A 27,600-nucleotide genomic window follows, 5' to 3' on the forward strand; every position below is an offset into this window, starting at 1 on the left:
AGAGACCTTTGGTAGATTGTGATTGATATCTGACATATTGCTATATCTTCTATGCCCGATTTGCAATTTGGCTGGGGCGTTGCAGGTGAACGTCCCTTCAGATGCCACATGTGCGGCAAAACGTTCTCGCGTTCGACGATCCTCAAGGCGCATGAGAAAACGCATTTTCCCAAATATGTACGGAAGTTTTTGTCACCCAGCCCGGTCGACACAAAGGATGAGCTACCGCAATAGTGAAACGATTTTAGTTTGTTATTAAATTATTATTATTATTACTACTACTATTACAATAATAATAACAACAATAACAACAACAACAACTCTAATAACAACAACAACAACAACAGCAGCAGCAGCGGCAGCAATGCAAACTTTATGCATAGCAACAACAACAACAACAGCAACAGTAACAACTACAACTACAATTGATGTGAAGGAGACAACAACAACAGCATCAGCAGCAGCAGCAACAACAGCTGCGAGAAAGAGACAACAATATATATATATATATATTTGACTTACTTAAGCGAAAAGCGCAAAAGCTTAGAGACACACACACACACACATACAGACACAAGATGTACATACATATTTTATTAATTATATTATACAAATAACTAAAAACGAGGCAAACACACACACACACACACACACAGAAAATAACTGCAAATAGAATTTGCTCTTTTTAACTGAAGCGTAGCGTGTAGAAAAGAGACAACCATACACACACACATATAAATATTACAAGTGAAATGAAGTGAGAAGAACGTATATACGCGATTCTGATTTTTATAGCAAATCAGATATATATGTGAAATTGTTGAACTTTATACCAAGAGCGATAATATTTTTTTTTTTTCTTAATGCAATTCCCACTCACACACACATACAAACACAGACACACCCTCACTTTTTGTCTCTATTAAACATAAAGGAAATTTCGAGTTAGATGAAAGAAAGAGAAACTATGTTTAATTTGTAATTTTAGTGAAGCGAAAGTGAAACCCAAGCAAAAAGTTTAAGCGTTGATCATATATACAACAACATACAACAAGAACATTTTTTTTTTCTATAAAATATTTTAGTGAAGAAGCGTGAACAGCGTGGAGAGTTGTAGCAGGAATCTAATTACAATTGTTATACATATGCATATGTCTATAATAATTTTGCAGAAATTGAAATATTTTAATAAATATATGCATATGTATATACATGCATAAGAGAACGTAAGACATATATATATATACATACATAAATGAAAATATTACCTAAAAACTGATAAAAAAAAAAAAACAAAAAATAAAAAAATAATGATGATGATGATGATGAGAGAAAAGAAATTCGCAAAAAGTAAAGTAAAGAAAAATATACTAAATTATAATGATATATACATATGTATGTATACATATACATATACGATATAGATATGATATAGAAAAAGAACAGTGAACACGTGATGTAACTTTTTAAGTAATGATTATCATGATGCAAGCAGCAGCACATTGTGAAGTTGATGGCGAGCTGATGACGATATTAGCGAGAGATGATGGTAATAAACAATATATATGAAAAAACAAAAACAAAAAGCAAAAAACAAAAAGAAAACTACAATTAGTTTAAAAGTGAAAGATCTGCATAGGTACATACACAAACACACACACACACATACACATACACTCATACAGAGAAACGCGCGCGCAGAAGAATATATAATATGTATACATATACACTATATACATATATATATATATAAATATTTTAGAGACACAACAACAAAAGCAAAGCAAAGCAAAGTGAACTGTCAAGAAACAAAAAAAAAGTGTAGCATACTTTTCTGCAGAGCAACTCGAACGTTTACCGCATACATATCCCCACACACACACACATACACACACACACACGGACACGGACACTTAGAAGAGTGGCTTCTTAGGCTCTATATATATAGTATATATATATATATATATATACTGAACTAGTACCTAATGCGATACTATTAATAGCAAGAACTTTGCCGCAACATTTTGATCGATTTGTAGCAATTGATAATAAATGAACAAATATTCAAGTTAGTCCCCACACACACACACATGATTGTATATATGTATGCGAGAAAATATATATTACTAATTTTTAGCCACATACATACATATATGTACATAGTATACATCAAGAAGCAGCATCTAATGTGACGGAAAGGAAAAAAACACACACAGAGAACAGCAAAAAATTTTCGAATTCAAATCATGGAATGCAGACATACGCGTGAATTATGCAAAGCAGCAGAATTACATAGAATATCTGTGATCTTAAATATATATACACATACGATACACAATAACATATACATATATACACCTACATACAACAAATATATACTATATACATATAAATCAACTTTAGACCAGTGGGAAAACAAACAACAACAAGAACTAACAATTAATAGACTCAGAAACAAACAACAACAAAAAAACAACTAATTACAGCATGTGTAGGCAAGCTTAATACGCATAGGTCTTTATATACATACATATATCAGATATCCGAGGGCTTAGCCGACTTTTATTGAATCAATTCGAAAATCACTCTTCTCTGCAGATTTTCTTTCTTTCTTTTGTGTCATAATTTACTTTCAAATTTATGAAACTCCGCAAAAGCATTCAGCTTTTGTTCGTATTGAAACCCTGTAAAAGCATTCAGCTTTTGTTCACACACACACACACACATTCACATTGCTGACAAACACTGACAGAAATACGTTTTTTTTTCTTGTTTCAAAATGGCGCTTCAAATTTTTGACTTCTCGTTTACTTTGCTTTGAATGAACTTTGAATATCAATTAAAACACATTGATAATCAGTTATATATATATATATATATATATGTATATATATGTTGTATATGTAGACATGCATATATATATTTTTTGTATTTTTTAGTTGCGAAAACTAAGAAAAGAATTACCAACTTTTTGGCTAAACATTTGCAAGAATTTTTTGGAAAACAACAAAATTATTTGCTAGTTTTTTAGGCGAAATAGAAAAACAAAGAAAATAATTGTTTGTGTTATTATGTTTATCTTCATTGCTATGAATACGACAAATTATTGTTTTTTTTTTTTTTTATACTATTTTTTTTGGCAACACACGAAGTGGTCGAAATGTCGCATTAACAAGTGTCGAGTTCCCCTCAACAAACAATTGCAAAATCCCCGATACACAATTCTGAAATCTGAAACTTGTTGTATAGCCCCAGTGCCTGTGAACACACACACACACACACATACACACACCATCAAAGCAAACAAACAAAATATATACAAAATCGATCTCAAAATTATAACAAAAAAAAAAAAAAAAACACAAAAAAAAAAACAAATTATATTATAAATGTATAATGTATGCACGAATATTTGGGGCTCTGGCCAGACTATATAGAGAAGACGTAAGGCGTCCATGGGCGATATTCTGGGATCGGTTCAGATTTCCGATCTGATATTGTTAACAGCAGCAGCAGCAGGCGAAGGCAACAACAAAATGCGCACACTTCAAAAAAGAAAAAAACAAAAAAAAAACAAAAAACGAAAACGCACGCTAGACAAAATTCAAAATTCTAAATTTTAAACCAAAACAAAAGAACAAAACAAAAAAAACGCAAAACTTTTTCGGCAAACAAAAATCGAAAAGAAAACCCAAAAAAAAAACAACTAAAAAAAACTTTGGATTAAACAATTTGGCTGTGATAGCATTAACAAAAAAAAAAACAAAACAAAAAACAACATGAATGAGCATGTGAATATTTAAAGCATAAATAAATAAAAAATAAAAAAACAAAATGGAATTAAAAGAAGAGATTTTCGCTTTGCATTTTGAAAACAATGGAAATGGAAAACGAAAAGCTGGCGCCATGAAAAATTTTGTTGTTGGCTTATTTTCTCGCAGGGAGCGCAGTATTAGAGAAAAACAAGACACAGAAAGTGAAAAGAAAAAAACAAGGAAAACAGGCATCAATTCGTAAATTGTGATGTTCAATTGCAATATGACTTTTGCATAAACAATAACAATTATAATAATAACTTAAAACATAATCATTAAAATATCATAAAGAAATATGAGGAAAGCAAACAAAATTTAACGTTTAGGAACAAAACAAAACCAAAATTGTGATTTTCGGCCTTTTAGAAACAAAATTATTAAAAAAAAAAAAAGAAAAACAAAAGTACTACTCAATAATTAATTAAATTAATAACTAATAATAATTAAAACGTAACCAAAAAAAAAACAAAATGAAGAAAAACGAAGGAAGCAAAGCTAAAGAAGAACACTTTCATCTTTTCTGCTTCGGCTAAAAATGGGAACATTTATTCTAGAGTATAGAATTTTTTTTTAATTTTAATTTTTGTGGCAGCCCAACAAACAAAAACAAAAAAAGAGAATGCCCAAGCGACAGCCGCGTCAAATGTGAGAGAAAAACATTCCAAGCAAAGCGAAAGTGACAAAGTTGAGGAATTTTTGTAACTCGGGTTTGTTTGCTTATGAGGAGGGAACAACTTCAAAGAACTCAGCGAACATTTCGACCACAGACAATGAAAAGAAAGATCTATGTTTTCAATTATTATTTTCTAATTTCTAACTGAATTATTTCGACTGCACTGACAAAACCAACAAAACAAAACAAAACAAAAAACAAATCAACAACAATTTAATGTTTTTATTATGCTCTGTGTCTCTACGAAAAAAACAACAAAAACAATTTAATAATTACTTATTGAATGTGTTTGTTTTATATATATATATTAAATATATTAAATATACATATATATTTTTTTTTTTTGTCATATCTCTAATTTAATGTTTAAGCAAATGTTATTATTATGATTATATAACACTTATTGTACCAACTTATATGAAATTTATTTAGCTTTAGCGCAAAAACAGCAAAAAAAAAACACAAGAAGAAAAAGAAAATATTTAAAACATGGCAACAACCTTAAGTTTCTATTTCTTAAACAAAATTCTGTTCTGAATGTACGCGTATCTCCCAAAATCAATATTATAATTATGTTTCCCCCCCCTCCCAACACACACACACACATACACACACACACACAATGAATTTGTCAGCTATATGAGAAAAGGTCAAATTTAACAACAACAACAACAAAAATTATTGTGACAACAACACAAACAAAACAACAACAACAAAAACAAATTAAAAAACGAAAAAAGAAAATGAAAACAAAAATAAAAACAAAATTTAAAAAAAAAAAACAAACATAGTTGAAGCAAAAATATATATTTTTTGGGTTACTTTTATTCTAGTATTATTATTATTGATTTTTCTCTATTTTTTCAAATATTTTTTTCGTGATCATTCCATTTTTGTTCGCATATCATTTCAAAATTCATTGTGTTACATCACTCACACACTCACACACACACACATACAAATACATATATCATACATACATTTTGAAAACATTTCTTTATGCATAATTTCGTTAAGTGTAGCGCCTAAGTTGAAGTATGAGTTTTTTGTTTAGCCTTTAAGTTGTGATCAAAAGTTCCTTATTTTGGTTCCCCGAGAGCGTGCCCGCCCCGCATCGTGGGCATTATACATATATAATTTTTTTATATATACATATGTATTTTTTTTTTTGTTTACTTGACGCCATTTGAAAACGTTTCAACAAGTTCCTTGATGACAGCAACACACTCAACAAAAAACGAAAAAAAAAAAAAAAACTAAAAATGAAAATCTCACTTATAGCAAAATATACAATAACAAAGAAAACAATACACACACACACACACACACACTACAAACTGCAGTTAATCCATGATATTCTTTCTACTGTTATTATTATTATATTTTCCTTAGTTTTTGCTTGTTTTACGATTACGTTTTTTACGTTTGTCATTGTTGCCAGGTTTTTCATATCTACATATATTTAGTAGACACATACACTCATAATGAGAAGCCAAAATGAAGAAAAAAATCTACTGCTTAAGGTAAACTCATGCTAATACAAATTTTTAGTCAAAATTTTATCACGAAAACGGAAGAAAAACAAAGAAAGAAAACACACACTTTTTAGGCAAAAACATAAAACAAACGTAGAGCGCTTCAAAAAAAAAAAAGAAAACTCGAAAAGACGATAAAAAAAAATTAAACAAATATGAAAAGAATTTTCAGGAATCGTTTTTTTTTTTTTTTTTTGTTCTTGGGCAAATGTTAGGCACACAGTACGATTAAAGCACTCAAACAAAACAAAGACAGCTAAATTAGCAATTTAGAAAGAAATATATTCAGAAAAAAAAGAAAAAAGATTATAACTACAAAATAAGCAAAGGCAAATTACTCAGTACTCAGTATGTTAGAGCTGAACAAATCTTGTAAATCTTGCTTTGGTTGCGTTTGCCTTTAATTTCCCCAATTTATTTTGAAAGCTAGCAGCACACGCAGTAGTAGAGGCAATTAATAAAAGACAAAATTCAACCAAAAAATTATAATCATCACTCACACAAATACACACACACAGTCACACAAACTAAGAAGAAGAAGAAGAAGAAGCAGGAAGAAGAGCAAGAGGAGGAGGAGAAAAAGTATATCATTAGGCGTACTGCAAAAATGCATTTTAAAGGAAACAGGAATTTAAATGATCTATATACAGAAGTAAAACAAAAACAAAAAAAGAACAAAAGTAAACGTTATATAGTATATATATATACATACTTATATGTATATGTATATCGGATACATACATTCATACAATAATACTATATATACATTACATATAGATATATATATATTTGGAGTAACCAGAGAAGTAAGCAAAGCAAGTTATTTATATATGAATCTATATATAAAACAATGCATAGGACACACACACACAGACACACACACTCTTTCACATACCCCCCCAAACACAAGCTATATAACCTCGATCAATCGATCGATCGATCGATCAAACGGAAGCTAAAGCATGCGCTAATTATGAACTTTGTACAGCAAAACCAATATATAGAATCGAATTCTAAGTGAGATTGGCCCCCAAAATATACATACATATATACATAGCGAACAGTGACACGTACCGATAACTATCGATATCGATAACGATAACGATCGATAACATGCAGCGTGCAAAAAGAGAATAGAAACATTTACGCTAGATTTGCAGATACAAGTCGAATTTATATAAATACTTATATATACCATTACTATATACTATATACTAAACTATGCTATACATACGTACATACATACATACATACATATTACTACCCCAACCAAAACCTTAAAAACGAAAAACATTTCAATACGTACTTAACCTTAACAAAAATAAAACGCATTTTTGTTTCGACTCCGCATTGAACAAAAAGTAGGAGAGAGAAATACAATACAATTTCGATAAATTTTGAACTCAAAGCTTTGGCACAAAACAATTAATATTTTGATATAAACGAATCGAAAATGAAAACCAAATATAAAACGCAAAATTTCAAAGCAAAATTCAAAATACAAAACCCCCAAAACTCCAAAACCAAACTCAATAAAACCAAAAAAAACAAAAAATACAAGTTTCGGCAACAAATAACAAAATATTTCAAAAACTTTTTTCGGCAAGATTTCGAATAATTATTTTGTGATCTTTTCTATTAACATTGAGCAGCAGAACGTACATGATACAAACAAACAAAAGCAAAGCAAAAACACAAAAACAAACAGAAAAAAACAAAGATATTATATTTTGATTTTGTACAATTCTTTTTTAGTTGATTTTGTCTAGCAGAAAAATGCTCAGGGTAAACACAGATTCTTCCAATACAATATAACTAAATATGAACATGAACAACAACAAGAACAAGAACAACTGCAAGCAATATTTATATATGCATATATATATATATCGATATACATATATATACAATATATACAAGAACAAGAACAACTACAACAGCTACAATAACAATAGTACCAATATTAAACAAGAACCAGAGAACAACAAACAACAACAAGATGGCTGCAAAATGCTTTTACATGCATAGATTTACAACTATTTTTTTAAATTGATGCATATTTTTTTAACAATAACAATAACAACAAAAAGAAGAAGAAGAAGATGAAGAACAAATCAACTACATAATTCAATTATAAGATGATGAATGAGACAGTAACAACTGAACAACAACTGATGATAAAACAACTAATAAGAAACCGCATACCTACTTATAATACAAGCAACTTATTTACACAATCAAACCATAAAACAACAAATACATATAACAAATAAAAGACAACTCTCTCTCTCTCTCTCTCTCTTAAGCAAGCGAGAAAGAGATACAGATACAGAACCATAATAAGTATACACAATTAATTTATTTATTATTGCAACTTTTCAATAACGAAACTAAAACAAATAACAAAAAAAGAGACGAAAGATTGGAAAGCAAGCAAACAAATAACAAGAAAATAGTGCAAAATAATTATAAAACAAATGCTGTTAAACAAATATCTTATATAACAAATACCTAATTCAATCCCAACCAAATGCCTTCTTTACAGTCGTAGCGTAATTTAAAAAAACCAACACAAATCCGCTCTTCATCTAATTTTTTTTTTTTACAATTTTCCATGTGAAATTTGCTGCAGTTCACGGAACTGGAACTAGTTCCCACAAATAAAAAACAATAGACGAATTCTTGCAAAGACAATAAACCCAAACATAACTTGTAAAACACATATCAATTGATTTAACAATCACAGAGAAATCAACTAGCTTACCGATTAGCTTTTAAAGCCAACAACTACAAACTACAATAACTACAGGGAACTAGTTCCGATTCAAAAGCTGCAGCAGAAATGCAAAAAAAAAAAAAATAATAACAAAACATATCATCGGCAAGCCGACGAGCGAAATGCGTTTGCAGTGCTTCAAATCTTGATGAATAAAAAAAAAAAAAAAAAAAAAAAAAAACTTGAGCGAATGAATTCAAAAAAAAATAAATAATTAAATAAAAAAAATTGAGTAATACGTGTAAGTAATACGTTCAAATCTTGACGAATAACACAAAAAAAAAAAAAAAAAAAAAAAAAAATTGAGCTCAGCAATCGAATGAATTAAAAAAAATAATAAAAATAAAAAATTGAGCTCAGCAAAGTAATGCGTTTCCACTGCGAAACTTCAAATCTTGACGAATAACACAAATACACAAAAAAAAAAAAAAAAAAAAAAAAAAAAAAAAAAAAAACCGAGCACTGCAATCGTATGAATACCAAATGTACCCTGTTAACCGAATGCCTTGATTTACATCATTCCACACATAATCACCTACAATACAAAATACTTTAAGAGACTAAGAGAAAGAACACACACAAATACAAATCCTTATATCGACCATAGTGAAAGCAGTTCATCATAAAGAGTAAAGAGTATGAGGTATGACATTGTGTTGGTTTTTTTAGTTGCCCCCACTTTTATCGTAACATAATTGTTAATGCATTTTTAATGGCATCACAGAGTACTTAGCAATTAAATATACAATTTACAATTGTTTGTTTGTTTATTCCAAATGTGCAAATCTTTTTTCTTTACCGAAACAATATAAAAGAAAAATATGCAAAAACCCAAAAAAAAAGAAGAAAAAAACACAAATTTAATCCAATTAAATAAATATGATAAAAACAATCAATGCCTTTTTTGAGTTCGTTCGTTACTTTTGTATAAGCGAAACTTGTAGGAGCTCAGCCGATAACGATAAACTGTGAACAGCTAAACCGATAACCGATAACCGATAACCGATATACCGATAAACACAAACAAACAAAAATAGTTAAACAGCGAAACGCAATAAAACAAGAAATTGGTTTCATCGGCGTTAAATAAACAAATCAACAACAACAACAACATCAACAAAATAACAAAAACTATGAGATCCCTATAAATAAATATATATGTTTGAGTGCCAAGCTAACAATTCGAGACAAACTGTAAATAGTCAACAACAACAAGAACAACAAATGAATAAAATATTTTTTTTTTGTTTTTTTGTAAGCTTACTGTAGTTGGACACAACTGTACATAGAACTTGACGAGAGCAATAGAATCTTATTTTTTCCATTTTACAACACTGACAGGCAGTAAAACAGTCAAAATGGAACCACTAACTTACATACAATACATACATACATAGATACATACATGCATATATGTAGTATAATGGGAATGCCTGTAAATATTATTATAATAAACAAGAAAGTGAACAAAAAATATAACAAATAGTTAGCAGTTATCTAGAATCGATATCGATTAAACAATGCTGGACATAAGAATATCAATTTCAACTATTTAATTACCAACCCAAATAAAAAAAAAGAGAAAGATAAAAAAAACTGATTGCAACATAGAACCAATTTTTGAATGCCTAAACACCAATACGAGTAATTGTACATTTCCAACTATATACACAACAAATATTTGCAGAAAACAAATCTTTTGATAGGCTAAATTCAGTTATCAGATTGTATACAAAAAACAAAAAACCGATACTACAAAATGATGCAGTTACAGCTAGAGATGCTAGAGAAAGAAAAAGAAAAAAACATTTAAGATACTTTCGATTAACTCTTAACGCTTGGCAGTTTCTACAAAGAAAAAAACAAAACACTTTTTGGCATTCGCTCAAGGAAACAACACACACACACATACACCTAATACACACACAAATTTAGGCTGAAAAAGAATGAAGTGAGTTGTTAATAAATATACTTAAAAATGACAAGCAACAAATAAGGCTTTTAGGCTTATTTTAAGCAAAGCGATTCATACATTTTTTGGTAAGAAAAACAAGAAAATAAAAACATAAAAATAAAACGTAATCCATAAGACAAGCAAAAGAACACGAAAAAGAAAAACACACAAAAAAGAAGTAACAGAAAGAAAGAAAAAAAAAAACAACACTGTAGTGCCTACTCCCCTTTAAAAAAAAATAAAAAATAAAAAAACAAAATGAAAAGAACAAAAAAAAAAAAAAACAAATATATATATATATATATAAACTTATATATATACAATACATATATACATTATACATACTGAAGTAATATTTTATAAAAACGCAAATGTAAAGAGAAAACGGCGATAAAGCGAAAACAAAAAAAAAAAAACAGAAAAAGAAAAAGAAAACTAAGGAGAATCCGAAGTCAGCAGTTTTTTTGATAGTTATTTTTTTAGTGAGCAATGGAGGCATTGAATCATATACATATATATAAATATATATATATATACATATAACTAAATATACATACTATATACACATACTCACACACACACACCACACACACACACACAGCATTTTTAGGCCGTTGAGAGAAGGTGGTGTAAAAAAGTTTCTAAAAACATGAAGCAACAACTCAAGACAAAGCAAACAAAATTTAAGATTTAAGCAAGTGAAAAAGGAAGCAAAAAGAATGAAATTAGCTATAAACACACACACACACACACACACACAAATGTCACAACCAAATCAACAACAACAACAACAAGATGAACAACAACAACAAAAAGTAGAAACACAAACAACAAAGTAGTTTTGCATATCCACACAAAAAATACTACAAAAAGTACATTTAACAAAAAAAAAATACCAGAAAATATAATTATTATTATTGACAAATATATTAGTTTATAGAGCGCAAATATTTTCACAGCCACAACAATAATAACAATAACAAAACATCAACAAATACAAATACATATTAAAACCAAAAACAAACAAACGAAAAAAAAAAATGATTGCTAAAAACACGCAAAAAACAAAATACTTTATAAAATTTAAGGAAATGCAAACAAAAATAAAATGAAACAATACAAATTTTTTAACCTTCCCATTAAAACCAAAATGCAAAAACAAATTGCTAACAAAAAAAAAACAAGAACAAAAACAAAAATTAAACATACTTAAAGAAGAGAAGAGAATTAATCTCAGTTGGCTCAGTTTAGTTCAATTTGTTTGAAATGCAATGTTTTCATTTACACACACACAAACACACACACACAGACACACACAAACATGCCCATACCATATACCAATAGTTGATTAATTAGTTCTTATATGTTTTATAAAAACATTAATTAAGTTTCATTTAATTTAGCAAATTTGCCACATCCCAAAAACAAAAACAAAAACAATAATTATATAAAGAAATGCAACTAATAATAGATACAGACAGAAACAGTTGAACAGATAAAAGAAGCATTGATTGATCAATCATGAATGATTGATTGATCAATCATATGAATTATTTAATTAGCTAAATAATAGTTTAAGTTAACTACGGTTGAAATTTTAAGTTTCCTATGAGGCTCATCTTAATTTTTTGTTTAATTTTTATTATAATGACATTTTTTTTATTCGATTTGATTGATGTACATCAGATACAGACACACACACACACACACAGACACACATACATTACTTGATAGACTTTAAAAACGGCTCAAGCAGAAGTTTAGGGATTTTTTTTTTTGTTTTTTTTTTGCTCTCAGATATTTGATTTGTTTGTTGATGAAATGAAATAAGGGTAGCAATTTTTTTTTTGTGAAGAATATCCTTATGAAGAGGCTGCTTTGACTTGCCAATAGATTTGAGTCGTAAAAACAAAAATATAGAGAGCTGAGTTTTCAGTAATCATGATGAGAGTTCGTGATCGAAACAAAAACAAAATGAGCAACACAACAACAAGAATAATAACAACAACAACAACAACAACAAGAAAAAATAATAGCTGCAATACGTTATAATTACGTCAATATGTTCCTAACAATATAGACATACTTACATTCATATTTATAAATTATGATTAAACTAACTATAAAGCAGAAAGAGGAGACAGCAAAAGAGCAAAAGAGAGAGCGACAATTTGCATACAATAAATAATTAATTTAAACATAAGCAATCAGTTACACACACACACACACACTTACACACACCAACATAGCAGAAACTAACATATTTTAAAATAATAATTATAATTCTAAAGATGATGAAAAACAGTTCTAGTTAAGCAGGAAACTAAATTCAATTTTCATTTTCATCGATTCGTATGTTAAGTTGTGTTTGTCTTTTTTATTACGATTATACAAAATATATATATATATTTATATATATATATAGGTATATATTGACTTAGGTATTACTGATATTATTTTGTACGCGTTCAACCAACCATAAAACATAAAACATAAAACAAAACTTATTTATTCAACAAAGAACATGAAGAAAAACAAAAAACGTAAATTTAATTCACATTTCGCTAAATAATTTTAATTAATTGCAATTTAAGTTCCATTTCATAAACTTTAGTTTTTTTTCCACTCAATTTTAAGTAAATACATCTATATATACAAATATATATTTGAAGTATATATAATTTTTTCGTAAATAAATCGATATAAAACAAAAAAAAAAAAAAACAGAACATAATTTATGTCAAGCATGTTTCATTCATTTTTTCACTCATACACACACACTCACACTCACACACACACATAAACATAAACATATTTGAATTACCTCGATTTTGGAATGGAAATTGAGTATATTTGTTTGTTAATTCTTTTTCGATGACGATCATCGTTCGATATCGATATCGATAACGATGATCCAGCTGGTTTATATATACACATATACATACGTAAATATATATATATCTGATAAATATATATATATATATATAGAACGCCAGTCGACGAGCTTGAGCTTGATTTAATAACTCGAAATCCCAAAAACCCAATTACAGTTAAACGGAAGGTTAAGAAATCTTTACATATATATATATACACATATACATAAAATACTATGTATATATACATATATATATCTATTTTTTTTCTCGTAGTCTGAGACAAGAAAAGTATGAAGAAAAAAAAAACGCAAAACTAAAAGCACTGAGCAACACACTTAAACATATAGCCCAACTCATTTTCGAGTTGTATCCAATGCTGAATAAAATGAATACAAGTCAAGTACGAGTACGAATGCGAATGCGAATGCGAATGCGAGTTCGAGTACTCGTTACGAATATTGAATAATGATTATAAATTATGAAGAAACTGCTTATATCAGGCACAACCACAAACAGACGCAACACACACACACAAATATTTTAGCAGAGAAAATTCCACTAACACACACACACACACACACACACACACATACGCATACAGACACCCAAAAGTAACAAGAACAAAATGGTAAATTAAACATATTTTAGGCAAAACAAAAGAAAACAAAAAAGACAACCCCAAGAAAATTTATATAAAATTATTAAACGAAAAGCTAAAAAGTTTATAAACAAAATATTTAAGCAAAGCAAGGCATATCATAGTTTATAACAAAAAACCAAAAGAGAAAAACGAATGAAGAAAACCTTAACACACACACACACACTTACACACACACATACAGGCACACACACATCAGTTAAAACACACAGAGATAGCAGAACATTTGGTTGAGAAATATCGTAATATCCATAGCGCAGATCCCCAAAAAAATAAAGGGAGAAAAAAAGGAAAAAGTGAAAACCGAAAACAGGCTAAAGTCAGACTAAAGTAAAAATTAAACACGGTAAACCTAAAGTAAAGACCTACAACAATACATAGAAGATGATATTGATGCTGATAACGATAACGATAACGATGACGATGAAGAGGAAGTTGAAGATGAAGATGATGATAATGTTGATGATATAGCCAGCTATATAGACACCGCAATTTCTAGTTGATGACAGTGTAGCCCTTTTTAAGAGACAAAAACCAAAACAAAACAAAAAAATATGAGCGAGATAACAAGAAAAGAAATGAAATGAAATGCAAGAAGAGAATAATGAACAATACAAATACAAAAAAGAAAAAAAAAACAAAAACAAAACAAACAAAAAGAAACTAACAACAAACAAACAAAACAAAAAAAGAGAAAAGAATGAAACAGAAAAAAAAACCAAAACAAGATGATGAAGAAAGGAAGGTAAATTCTATATAAATAAAACTATTGAAAATAATCGAGTACGTGTTTTTGTTTTCTTCGCCTCACAAAACATTTCAAAGCTACAAATCAATTGCTTTGTAATATCTAAAGCATACTTTTTGGGGCAAAACAAATCTATTCTAATGAGAACTGTTATAATGGTTGCTGTTATAATTATAATATATTTGTAGTATTCAAAATCTGTTATAATTATAATATATTTGTAGTATTCAAAATCTGTTATAATTGTAACTGTTATAATGGTAATAATTACAAGATATTTTTAGTATTGAAAATCTGTTATAATAGTAACTGTTATAATGGATGCTGTTTTAATTACAATATATTTTTATGTTACAATAGTAACTGTTATAATACTTGCTGTTATAATTGTTATAAATTTCTAACATTGGAAATGTGTTATAATTGTAACTGTTATATTGGTTGCTGTTATAATTATAATATATTTGTAGTATTCAAAATCTGTTATAATTGTAACTGTTATAATGGTTATAATTACAAGATATTTTTTTAGTATTAAAAATCTGTTATAATAGTAACTGTTATATTGGTTGCTGTTATAATTATAATATATATTTGAAGTTTTGAAAATCTTCAATTTCTCCGAAAATTAAAATGATTCATCAACATATTTACAAATTAAATTCGGGTTTGGGATAAAAAAAAAAGTATTTCCAAATTTTTGTTTAACAGTTTATATTTGTCCATATTTGATTTGAAATCGTTAAGTGTTTGGCATCGCGTGATTCTCTGATAATAGAAATTTTACTCACATTCAAAAGTATTTTTAAAAGACTTTGGTTTTCTATTGCAAATGAAGGTAGCATCTCAAGCAGCTGGCAACGCATTCCGTAAGTAAATCTTCTGCTCGATAGTCGTGATGAGATATAGATATGATATTATATAGATGCAAACTTATCTCTATGCTAAAGTCATTTGTACGTGTTTTATAAATATTTCTTATGATTTATTGCTTGTAAATAATGCACCGCATGCTCCTCATCTCTGTTTGAGGCTTAACAACTTATCATTTCTATACCCTAAGCACACACAAAAGTCACCCACCCACCAAATAGAGTCCACACTTGATACAGAGCCCCGCCTCAAAAAGTTCCCATTCACCACTTAGAATTTAGTAGCAGCAAATCGAAGAATTAGTTTCAACATTTTCCCCCCGACTTTGACCCGCTCCCTTCGCCCATGACTTTGTTCACAACTCGAAATATCTAATAACTATATATTCTATATTATTATTTACCTCTCCAATCCAAATCCGAATCTTAATCGGAATCGGAATCGGAATCACAATTCACAGCTCTTGCGCAACTTTGGCTCACCGATGAGCGCTATGGCCGCCAGTCGCTGCCCCACACCCTTCGCATTTCCCTTCACGCCGCTCGGTTTGAGCCTCTTCGACATTGATCCGTCCAGAATACTGAGCCTGCTCCACCACCAGACCTGGCTGGCCGAGGAGGCATTGCGGTAAGCCTTTACTTTATTTATAGCATAATTTGAAAATTATAAATATATTTTTGTAAGTAAATTCCAAAACAGTGTGATATAATAAAGAAGTTGTAGTAATTTTACAAAATCATATAAAATATCACACTTTTAACACCTGAGTACATTGATTGTATGAAATTTAAAAATGATGAGAATGTATTTTTTTTAACTAATTTTCAACTAACTTTTTAAAGCGTATAAATTATGAATCTATTGATTCTGAATTTAACAACCCCAAAGCTTACGATAAATATATTTATTTGGCGTTAACAGTCGAGACAATATAGCCATCTCCGGCTGTCTGTCCGTCCGTCTGTATAAACACCTAGACCTCAGAGACTATACAAAATAGTGATACATATAATTGTTTTTCGACAACACTTTTTATATATGCACGCAAATCAAGTTAGTTTAAGAATTTTGCCACGCCCACTGTCGCTCCAGAAAATCGCAATTGTAATTTTGAAACTAGAATCGCCATTTTTGGTAAATACTACTACTAATAATAACTACAGTGTTTTATAGTTCCTGAAAAACGGTAGAAGTAGAAGTCGGTCATTTTTTTTTCTATGGTATATTTTGAATAGTACTATATCAACATACCAAATATAGGTTTCAGTATACTTTAGAATTCTTGTGGTATTTGAAATTAGCATATTTTTAGAATGTGGTTTTATGGATAATGGGTAGCAGGTATCTCACAATCAAGCACACTCAACTGTAGCTTTCTAACTTGTTTTTAAATGAAAATTTATAAATTTGTTGAGCTTTTTCATTGTGTCATAATCTAATAATATTGAAAATTTCCCAACTGCATAAGTATTAGAAATCTTTTTCATATTTTAGAAAAGCCTTATCTATTATTAAAAAAAATAAATATATTAGATAAATAATTTGGTATATTTTTAAAATAATATGGTATATTTTGATTACAACTTAAATTGCAAATTGGAAAGCGCGACTGTTTCAGTTGACAATCTGGTATATTTTGAATATTAATATACCAAATATTGCTTACAGTACATTTTAAAATACTTGTTTTGTGTATTTGGTATATTTTTAAAATAATATGGTATATTTTGATTACAACTTAAATTGCAAATTTCGTGACTGTTTCAGTTAACAATATAGTATATTTTTAATATCAATATACCAAATAATTTGCATTCAAAAATAAGCATACATAAATAATTATAAATCTGATGGTTGATTTGTGTGTGTGTGTTTTACCTCTAAACAGAACTCGCGGCCTGTTAAGCGCGCCCAAGGATTTCTCCCACCGTTTTACAACGCTCAGCGATCTGCTAACCAAGGACTATCAGAGCGCCGCAGCGGCTGCTGCTGCAGCTGCAGTTGCACCTGGCTACGGGGCAACAGCGAAGCAGTCGCCGTCGCCGTTGCCAACGCAGTCGCAATCGCAGTCAGCCCAGGGTCAGCAGCAGTCCACAACGAACCGTTCCAGCGATGCACAGTACAAAGCACAGCAACAACAAGTAACTCAACAACAACAACCACAGCTGCCTCATGCCGCATTCAATCTGCGCTATGCCACGCCCACCAGCTTCTTTGCCCAATCGAGCAAGTCGAGCAAATCGGCGGGCGCTCCATCGCCCCAACAGATGGCCACCTCATCGAGCCTGATCGCCAGCGAATCGCAGCTGGCCGACGAGAAGCAGCGACAACATGCCAACGACAGTTGCGACGATGTGACCATCGTGGAGTTGCCCAGCGAACGCAGCAGCAGCGGCGTTGTCACTCCGAACAGCAGTGCGCTGCTCTACAAGGAATCGCTGGAGCAACTCCTAGCCCAGCAGCAACAGCAACAGCAGCAACAACAGCAGCAGCAGCAACGTCGTCGTGCCACCAGCAACAATACGCCAGGCTCAGTCTCAGGCGGGACAGCGGGGGGCGTCATTGTGGATGCCGCCGGATTGCGGCAGTATACGCAACTGCTGCTGTCAGGGGCGGGCACACCGGTCAGCTGCACGGATACCTCGAGCAGCTGCAAGGAGAAGAGCTCCTCGTCGTCTACCTCATCGACGCCGCCGCCAAGCGGCGCACTGCTTGCGCAGCATCAGCAGCTCAGTCAAATGCTGAAGAGTCCCTCGGACACGTGCTCCTCGCTGTTCAGCGAACCCATCGAGGAGGAGACACGCTGTGTCGTCTGCAACGCCCACTTCCCGAACGTCTGGCTGCTGGAGCAGCATGCGGCACTGCAGCATCCGCACATCGGGCCCGGCGAGGAGAAGCCCTTCATCTGTGAGCAGTGCGGCCAATCGTATCGCTATCGCAGCGCCTATGCCAAGCATAAGGAGCAGAATCATCGCGCCCGCCTTCCGGCCGACAAGCTCTTCACCTGCGATGTTTGCGGCATGCAGTTTCGCTATCTCAAGAGCTTCAAGAAGCATCGCCTCAATCACGCCCTCGAGCGTCTCCATGGCAAGAAGAGCATCGGCGTCGGCATTGGCGTCGGCATCGGAGTCGGTGTCGGTGTCTCTGCCTCTGGTCGCCAGCTGGTTGGCAACAATTCTTCGGCCATCTCGGCATCGGCTTCGGCATCGGTGCAACTCGAACAGGATGTGGTCACCAGCTCACAGGAGCCGATGCTCGCCGACGAGGGCGAGGATCTGCGCATCAATGTGAAGCGCGAGGGCGATGAGGCGACTGCCCAGCACGCTCAGCACGATGCCGCCAGCGAGGAGCACGAACAGGACAACACCATCGACTCAGCTGGCATCACCATGCTCTACAACGACAACAACTCATCGGCCTCGGCCTCCACCACTGCCACGGAACCGAACATAAGCAGCTCGGATGGCATACATAGTACAAACAAGCGGGTGAGTAACTAACTAGTCCCTCGAGACCCTTTCGCGCAAAGCAAGCAAGAGTGAGTAGCTTAAGCACGCGAGAGTCAAGAAATCAAAGCTCGAAAACTTTGCTTACAAAGCAAATACATTTCTACATAACCAATTTTCAAATGCTCAACATATAGGGTCTCTAAAAGTTGACTAAACTTGCTAGAATTCGATATAAAAACAACTTTAATGCATTTGTAAGAATCTACTTTATGAAATTGTCCTAAAAAATAAAGTTTTTTCCACTATCCACAATACAGAGTCTTTCACAGTTAACTAGACCCTCGAGACCCTTTCGCTCAAAGCAAGCAAGAGTGAGTAGCTTAAGCATACGAGAGTCAAGAAATCAAAGTTCTAAAACTTTGCTTACAAAGCAAATACATTTCTACATAACCAATTTTCAAATGCTCAACATATAGGGTCTCTAAAAGTTGACTAAACTTGCTAGAATTCGATATAAAAACAACTTTAATGCATTTGTAAGAATCTACTTTATGAAATTGTCCTAAAAAATAAAGATTTTTCCACTATCCACAATACAGAGTCTTTCACAGTACAATACACTCTATAATATTGGTAATTTAACAACTTTAATGAATATGGCAATAACGTATAATATTTTGAATCCATTTCAAAACATATTCTTAAAATAATGTAGTATATGTTTAATTACTCATTACTCACTAAATTTCAACACTACCTTTTTAACAATTTCTTCTCTATCCAAAATACTGACAGGGTCTTTCATAGTTGACTAGGATTGTTAGCATTTTAAGTAAACAACTATATTTACAATATTTATTGTGAGAAAGAGCAATGCAATTTCTTTTTTAACCCATCTTTCGCAAAGATACAAAGGGTCTTCCAAAGTTGAGTAGACTCGTTGGTTATTGATAAAATGCGTGAACAACTTTAAAGAAATAATGAAATTTGTATTATTCTCCTAAAATATTATAAGGGTGATAGATGTTATTGTGTTAAAGAGAAATAACATTATTTTTCATCTTAAACTAGCCAGTCCCGAATGAGAGAATTTAAAAAAAAAATTAATGAAAACTTAAGACATATTAATTTACATGCCTAAAATTATTTTGCTAAGGAGCACTGAAAACAAATACAAATAAACACCATCAAAAATACTTACAAGCAGGGTGTTTCGTAGTCGACTAGACGCGTTGATGTTCATAATTATAAAGCTTTGTTTATTTGATTTAGTACACAACAATTTGCGAGTTGAAAATACAGTAGAAATAATGCTAAGAAAATTGTATTATTGATTTGATTATATAGTTAATTATTCTCAACCCTTTATACTATCTAATCTGCAACAACAATTTTAGTTTTAAGCAATATATAAATTGTAATTCTATTACCACCAATTAAATTAGATTAATTGAATTATCTGCTTCTCAAGACATTGACTAATCTATGTTGAATTTTGCAGTCTCGCATGTTGAACAGCGCACACCACTTGGAAACGGATCCCTCCTATCATCACCATCAACACCACCAACATCAACACCAACACCAACACCAACATCAGCACCAACATCAACACCAACAACATCACCATCATCACCAGCAACAGTCGCAGTCACAGCAGCAGCAACAGCAGCAGGCGCAGCAACAACAGTTGCCACCGCATTTGGCGCACGTCTCACTGCCAATGGCCAGCGCAGCAGCTGGCTCATCATCGGCAGCCGCGGCAGCCGCTGTGGCAGCTGCAGCAGCCGGTTGCAACTCGAGTGGCGGCAGCGGCGCTGGCACAGCCAACTCTGGCAGCAGCGGTGGCGCCACCGGCGGCGGAGGCGGAGGCGGCATTAGTTCGCTCAGCTCGCTGACATCGCTGATCAATGCGGAGCGCATACCCAACGAGCAGTTCCTTGGCCTCAATCCCCAGGAGGCGTCCATACTCAATTTTTTGCGTGTCGATGCCGCTGAGCGACAGCGTGACAAGCGGTAAGTGTGAACCACTTTTGAGAACTAGCTGAATTTGAAACTCAATTTAAATTTCATATGAGGAAAAACGCTTATTTCGGTCAGAACTTAGTTGCTTTGGTTTATATTCTGGTATATGTATATTGAATGTTATAGTATATTGAAATACCAAACTATGTTTAGGGTATATTTTAGGATATGTTTTTGAATATTTGGTATATTTTGATTGCAATAATATACCAATATATTTCAAATTTTAGGATTTTTTGTATATTTGGTATATTTTTATAATAATATGGTATATTTAGAATTGCAAGTAATATTTCAGCCAGAACTTAGTTGCTTTGATTGACAACCTGATACATGTTGAATGTTATAGTATATCGAAATACCAAATTATGCTTAGAGTACATTTTCGGATATGTTTTTGTGTATTTGGTATATTTTGATTGCAATAATATACCAATATATTTCAAATTTTAGATTTCTTTTGTATATTTGGTATATTTTTATAGTTATATGGTATATTTAGAATTGCAAGTAATATTTCAGCCAGAACTTAGTTGCTTTGATTGACAACCTGATACATGTTGAATGTTATAGTATATCGAAATACCAAATTATGCTTAGAGTACATTTTCGGATATGTTTTTGTGTATTTGGTATATTTTTATAATAATATGGTATATTTTGATTACAATAATGTACCAATATAAGTTACATTTTATGATTTGTTTGTATATTTGGTATATTTCGATTACAATAATATACCAATGAAAGCTACATTTTATGATCTTTTGTATATTTGGTATAATTTTGCGATAATACGGTATATTTTGATTACTTTGATAGGTATATTATCATTATAAATTGCATTTTTTGTATATTTGGTATATTTCGGCTGTAACTTTCTTACTTCCTCTCATTATTATTGTAAACTTTTGTAATTTTATGAATTTTTCGATGGCTGCATAAAAAATAACCATAGAAAACAACTTGATAAATAAAATTTATCTAGGCGGCTAATCACCATATGTAGTAAAAGGTCACAGTTAATAATTTGTCATTCCATTTTCTCAATTTGTTTTATTCGAACCAAAATTTATAGATCAAAATGTAGCTAATTTTAAAAAAATTCTTGCTAGCTCACTAAGAATATTCTTTTCTCATATTGGTAACTACTATTTACAAAGACAGAAATGATCTTGAGCTTAGGAAATTTTCGTTCTTGATAGAAGAATTCCAGAAATATGCCTAAATCAAAAGTTTCTTTTATTTTTTACTATTTTTTGAAATTTGCTAAATTATGGAACGCTAGATTTAGATTGAAATATTGCCTTCCGAGTCAAATTTCGACATTTTTTGCACTCTTGCATTAATCTGAAATATTTCAGATATTTTGATCTTAACTACAAAACTCAGCTTCTGATATTCTTATAATTCAAGATTTTTTTGGAAGAAGGCTTCAATAACTTTTTGGTTAGTCTTTATTTGCAAACTGGATCTAATGAGTTTCATTTTCTTACAGCCCCGCCACCTCACGCTTTGCGTGCCCCTTCTGCGGCAAGTGCGTGCGCTCCAAGGAGAACCTGAAGTTGCACGTCCGCAAGCACACCGGAGAACGTCCGTTCGTGTGCCTCTTTTGCGGTCGGGCATTCGGTGGCAAATCGGATCTGACGCGCCATCTGCGCATCCACACTGGCGAGCGTCCTTACCACTGCGAGTCGTGTGGCAAGTGCTTCGCTCGGGCTGATTACCTCTCCAAGCATTTGACCACTCACATACACAATGCGCCGCGCTGAGATGAGGCGCGTAGGAGACGGCTCCTACGCAGATAAGCTCCATAATCTCAAATAATCCACATACACACACACCAACACACACAAAAGTACACTACACTACACACGAAGAATGCAACAACCCAAGAGGCATAAATTACAGGAAACTTATGGAAATTTATGTATAGATCTATTATTACTAACTTTATTATTAGGACTTACAACAATTGTGTAACTATTCAAATTTTTTTATCGAATTTTTTTTTTTTTTTTTTTTTGTTTAATGTGTGAGCGAAACGTCGGAAAAGTCGCTGAGATGAAGTCAGCGCATTGAGCCAGCCATAGAGCAATGTGTGTGCAGGGTTAAAGAATAGTTTTTTTTCGTAGTAAGTTGTAATAAACACAAAGAAGATATACATTATATACATATATGATTATAAATGAAAGCATAAAAAAAAACATTGGCAACTATTAGCACGGGTATTAATGTGTTTAAGATTTGAAACTAAAGCATAATTATTGTAATTAGTAGAAGAAATGCGTTTTTTTTTTCTTTGCAATTATTGTACGTATAAGTGAAGGTGTTTTTCTAAAGAATTTTGTTAGGTTGTAATGAAATAATGAAATGAAATGGTTCTGGTAGCTACGAGGCAAACCACTGACTAACAAATCAAACAAACAAGCCACAATACTAAAAAAAAATAGTCTGTTCTTTTCTATTGAGAGAAGTCTGTATAATCGAAAGATAGGAAAGAAAAATTCACTAAGTACCGTAATCTGCCGTTTACAACAAATATTACAAATAGTTCAAGAATTTTTTAATTTGGTTTTAACGATCAACACATAGAAATAGCTAAAAATGTATTGTACAAAATGGGACGAGTTGGCAGCGCCAAAGCGGAAGAAGAAGAGAAGAGATTAGTCCCCAGCACACAAATGCAATATACAAAACGATTGTTGAATCAAACTCAACTAAAGCCACCACAAAAACAATAATGCAATTTTTTGCTATTCGTTCATTAGCAATAATTAATTACACACACATACACACACACACACACACATGCATAGAAGCATACAAAAATGGGAAACGAAAATCAAAAAGAAAGTAGGAAAGAAGGAAAGAGAAGAAACCATAGAGGCAAGAGACAAATGTAATTTAAACTAAATGCAACACTTACATTGTGTACAATACATACAAAAATACTTATGTAACTAACTGTAACTATGTTTAATCGTATGTGCTAGCTAAAAGCAAACAGACAACAAAACAAAACAAAACATAACTAATTATTATTATGATTATTATTTATACAAAACAACAAACAAACAAATCAAATCAAAAATCAGCAAAGCAAACAGAATGAGGCAAACAAAAAAGAACTTGAACTCGATTGGGGGCGAGACATCAAGGAGAAAGGTAGGGGGAAAGAAGAAGACAGGTTGGAAAAAGGCTAGAGTTACAAATAATATTTACTTATGTGCAACCACCGTCAATAGTTTAATTATAAACAATAACAACAAACAAACAAACAAACAAATATATACAAACAAAATAGGAAAAAACCAATAACTAATTACAATAGCAATAATTAAGGGAACGTTTTTTTACGAAACTAAACTAAACAAATGAAACTACAACTAATACAACAACAACAACTACAACAACACAAACTAACTGTGATTCCAGCAACAACAAAATAAAATATACTAACAATTAATATTACTTACGATTCGCGCAATATTAAAAAAGCGAAACTCACACACACACAACAACAACAACACCAACAACAACAAACAATAGCAAAGCTAATTAATAAATAGAAGAAAAGGAAAACAAAAAAAAAACAATAGGAAATTTAACGAAACGTGCAATTGAAACAATAAAATAGGAAAAAAAAACGACTTCTGATTTTGATATGCGTAGGCTTCATTTTTTTGTTTATCAATCATTTCTCAACAAGTTGCAACAAGTTACCACCAAAAAAACACACACACACATGCCACATGCCACATGCCACATGAGACAAACAAGAAAAACAAAAATAAAAAAAAAAACAAAAACAAAATAAACTTAAAAACAAAATCAAAAACAACTAACAAACTTTGAACCAAGAACATCGAATTAAATTGTAAATGTAGTTTCAACCAGAGGCAAAAAAAAGCGAAAAACAAAATCAAAAATTAAAATGTAAAACAAGAAAACGTAATATACATAGTATATACATACATACATATATGAAATAATGTTTCTAGTTTTTTTTTTTTTTTTTGTTTTTGTATACTTATAAATGTCCTTAACCTAAAAACAAACAACAAAATATTTGCCGTACCAAAAAAAAAAACAAAAATAACTAAATACAATTGAAAGAAAAGAAAACACACACACACACACATACATACATATTAAATAAATGTAAAACGTGGTAAAGGAAAAGTAAAATGAAGAAAAACTTTCACTGTGCCAAAAAGTTTAAAGTACCTCATAATTTAAATAACTATTAAAGAAAGAACCGAAAACAGAAACCGAAACAGAAACAGAAGCAGAAACTTGCCCACAGTAGTAGAAATTGAGAGTGGTTATAGATAAAAGTAAATCAAATAAAAATAATGCATTAAATAAATACAAATAATAGAAAGTTTATGACAAATGATAAACACTTGCAATCGCCAGTAGAAGCCAATTGCAAACACACAAAAATTTTGCATATATAGATGATGTTCACATAGTTCGAATCCCTCAGAAATCAAAGAAGTCAAACAAATATCGAATGATGGATAGTACTCGTATATAGAAGCTACATACTTATAATTTACCATCCAGTTGCAATCAATTAAATCAAATTTTTCTTCTCTTTTTTTTCTTTGATCAGCGTTGTATATAAGAATGTGTTAGAATAAGCTCGAGATTTCCCCCCCCCCCCTCTCAACAAAAAAAAAACTAAAAAAACACTTAAATTTTAAGCTCTCATCTCGCTCTGTCGACATTTATTTTTGATTTTACTTTGATTCTGCCGTTTAATTTGTCTCTCAAACAGCAAATAGTGTTCAATTGTAGTAAAATTTTGTGATAGTTTAAACAAGATTTACACATTTCTATTAGATTACTTAATTTCATGGAAAAAAAAGACAACTTTGTTTTGTTTTTTTTTTTTCTCAATGCACTTTTCTTAATAGTTTTTTTGCCTTTGAAATCAAACTTTTATGATATAATCAAACAATGATCAGGGCCTCTAGGAAATGTTATAGATTTTATTTTAATTTAATTCTACTTATTATATATTAATTAATTCACATATTTTTAATCAAGCCTCGTTTTTTTTTTTACTTACTTACTTTCGCACATTTTGGATTAGTTTGATTTATCTATGTATTAAAAACAAAAACAAAAACAAAAAAAAAACAAAAGCTACTGCAACAATAATAAACAACACTGCCTTTTTATGAAGCACAACAAAACAAAAACAACAACAAACAGAGCGAAATAATGTATCAAATTTGCTTAACTACTAATTTAAATAATATTTATTAAAAATAAACTAATCACTTCACCTTTTTTTTCTGTATTTTTTCAACATCACAATTGCGAAAACGTTTTGATCTTTTACTATAATTAAAAACAAACAAAAATTTGTAACTTTTATGCTGCTCAATCTGCTATATATTATATTTTTTTAAAGATTTATCAATTTATATACATATATGTATATATATATTATATAATTATTTGAATTATCGACAACAATAACATGCTGTGAGCTATGTATGTGAACTTTGATTTTTTGTGACAATTATTATGTATTTAATATTATTATTTTGTAGTATTTATTAATAAAGTTTTTTGCATTGATTCATTTTGAGTTTTATTATTATTTTACGAACTTCTATCGAGAAAGAGAGCTGGGCCCCCTCTGCGTATGTGTAATTTTTTTTATGTTCGTAGTGAAAAATGCGCCTTAAAAGAATTTAGCAAGTAAAGGTTATAAGAAAAGGATATGCTAAAAGATTCCCTTTTTGGCAAAACTACAATATATGATATATATAGTCGTAGATAAGCAACAAAGCAATACTAACAAAATTACAAAAAAAAAAGAAATACAGAAATAAATTACAAATTTAAGTAATCTTTTTCCCATTCGATGTTTGCAACTGCTAAGCTAAAGGAATTCAATTACCACATAAATGTTGATATACTAAATATGATCATAAAACATAAATTTATAAAATACATTTTTTTTTAATCCACTTAACTTGTGGATAGTTTGTAGAGAGAGGATAGAATATGACGATGACGATGACGATGATGATGATGATGATGATGAAGAAAGAAATTCATTTGAACAAAAACCAACAAACTGGAGGGATTCAAGACTCTTATTTCATATATATATATACATACATGCATACATACAAAATATATATATATATAACAAATTTACCGTATATATATTTACATAATATATGTATGAA

At 31.2% G+C, this 27,600-nt stretch overlaps 1 protein-coding gene and 1 long non-coding RNA gene across 6 annotated transcripts in view; one reads left to right on the plus strand and one right to left on the minus strand.

Annotated features, from left to right (window-relative positions):
- Positions 1–26,565, plus strand: part of LOC117577893 (pneumococcal serine-rich repeat protein) — a 207,837-nt gene extending 181,272 nt beyond the window's left edge. For 3 of the 5 annotated variants that reach the window (XM_052007775.1, XM_052007810.1, XM_034262872.2), the window contains 4 exons: positions 16,369–16,535; positions 17,797–19,396; positions 20,859–21,373; positions 22,881–26,565. In XM_052007775.1, coding sequence (XP_051863735.1) covers positions 16,369–16,535; positions 17,797–19,396; positions 20,859–21,373; positions 22,881–23,154 — 2,556 coding nt within the window. In that variant the 3' untranslated portion in view covers positions 23,155–26,565. Of the gene's footprint in view, positions 1–85; positions 8,981–16,368; positions 16,536–17,796; positions 19,397–20,858; positions 21,374–22,880 lie in introns of those variants that run through there. The other 2 variants (XM_052007850.1, XM_034262875.2) reach the window with 1 other exon arrangement.
- Positions 15,999–16,251, minus strand: LOC127566389 (uncharacterized). Its single transcript, XR_007955679.1, has 2 exons — positions 16,119–16,251; positions 15,999–16,058 (listed from the first exon to the last, which is right to left on the minus strand). It is a non-coding gene; the product is annotated as an uncharacterized LOC127566389 (long non-coding RNA).
- Positions 26,566–27,600: the final 1,035 nt, after the last annotated feature.

This window comes from Drosophila albomicans, chromosome X, assembly GCF_009650485.2.
Source record: "Drosophila albomicans strain 15112-1751.03 chromosome X, ASM965048v2, whole genome shotgun sequence".
Lineage (NCBI taxonomy): Eukaryota > Metazoa > Arthropoda > Insecta > Diptera > Drosophilidae > Drosophila > Drosophila albomicans.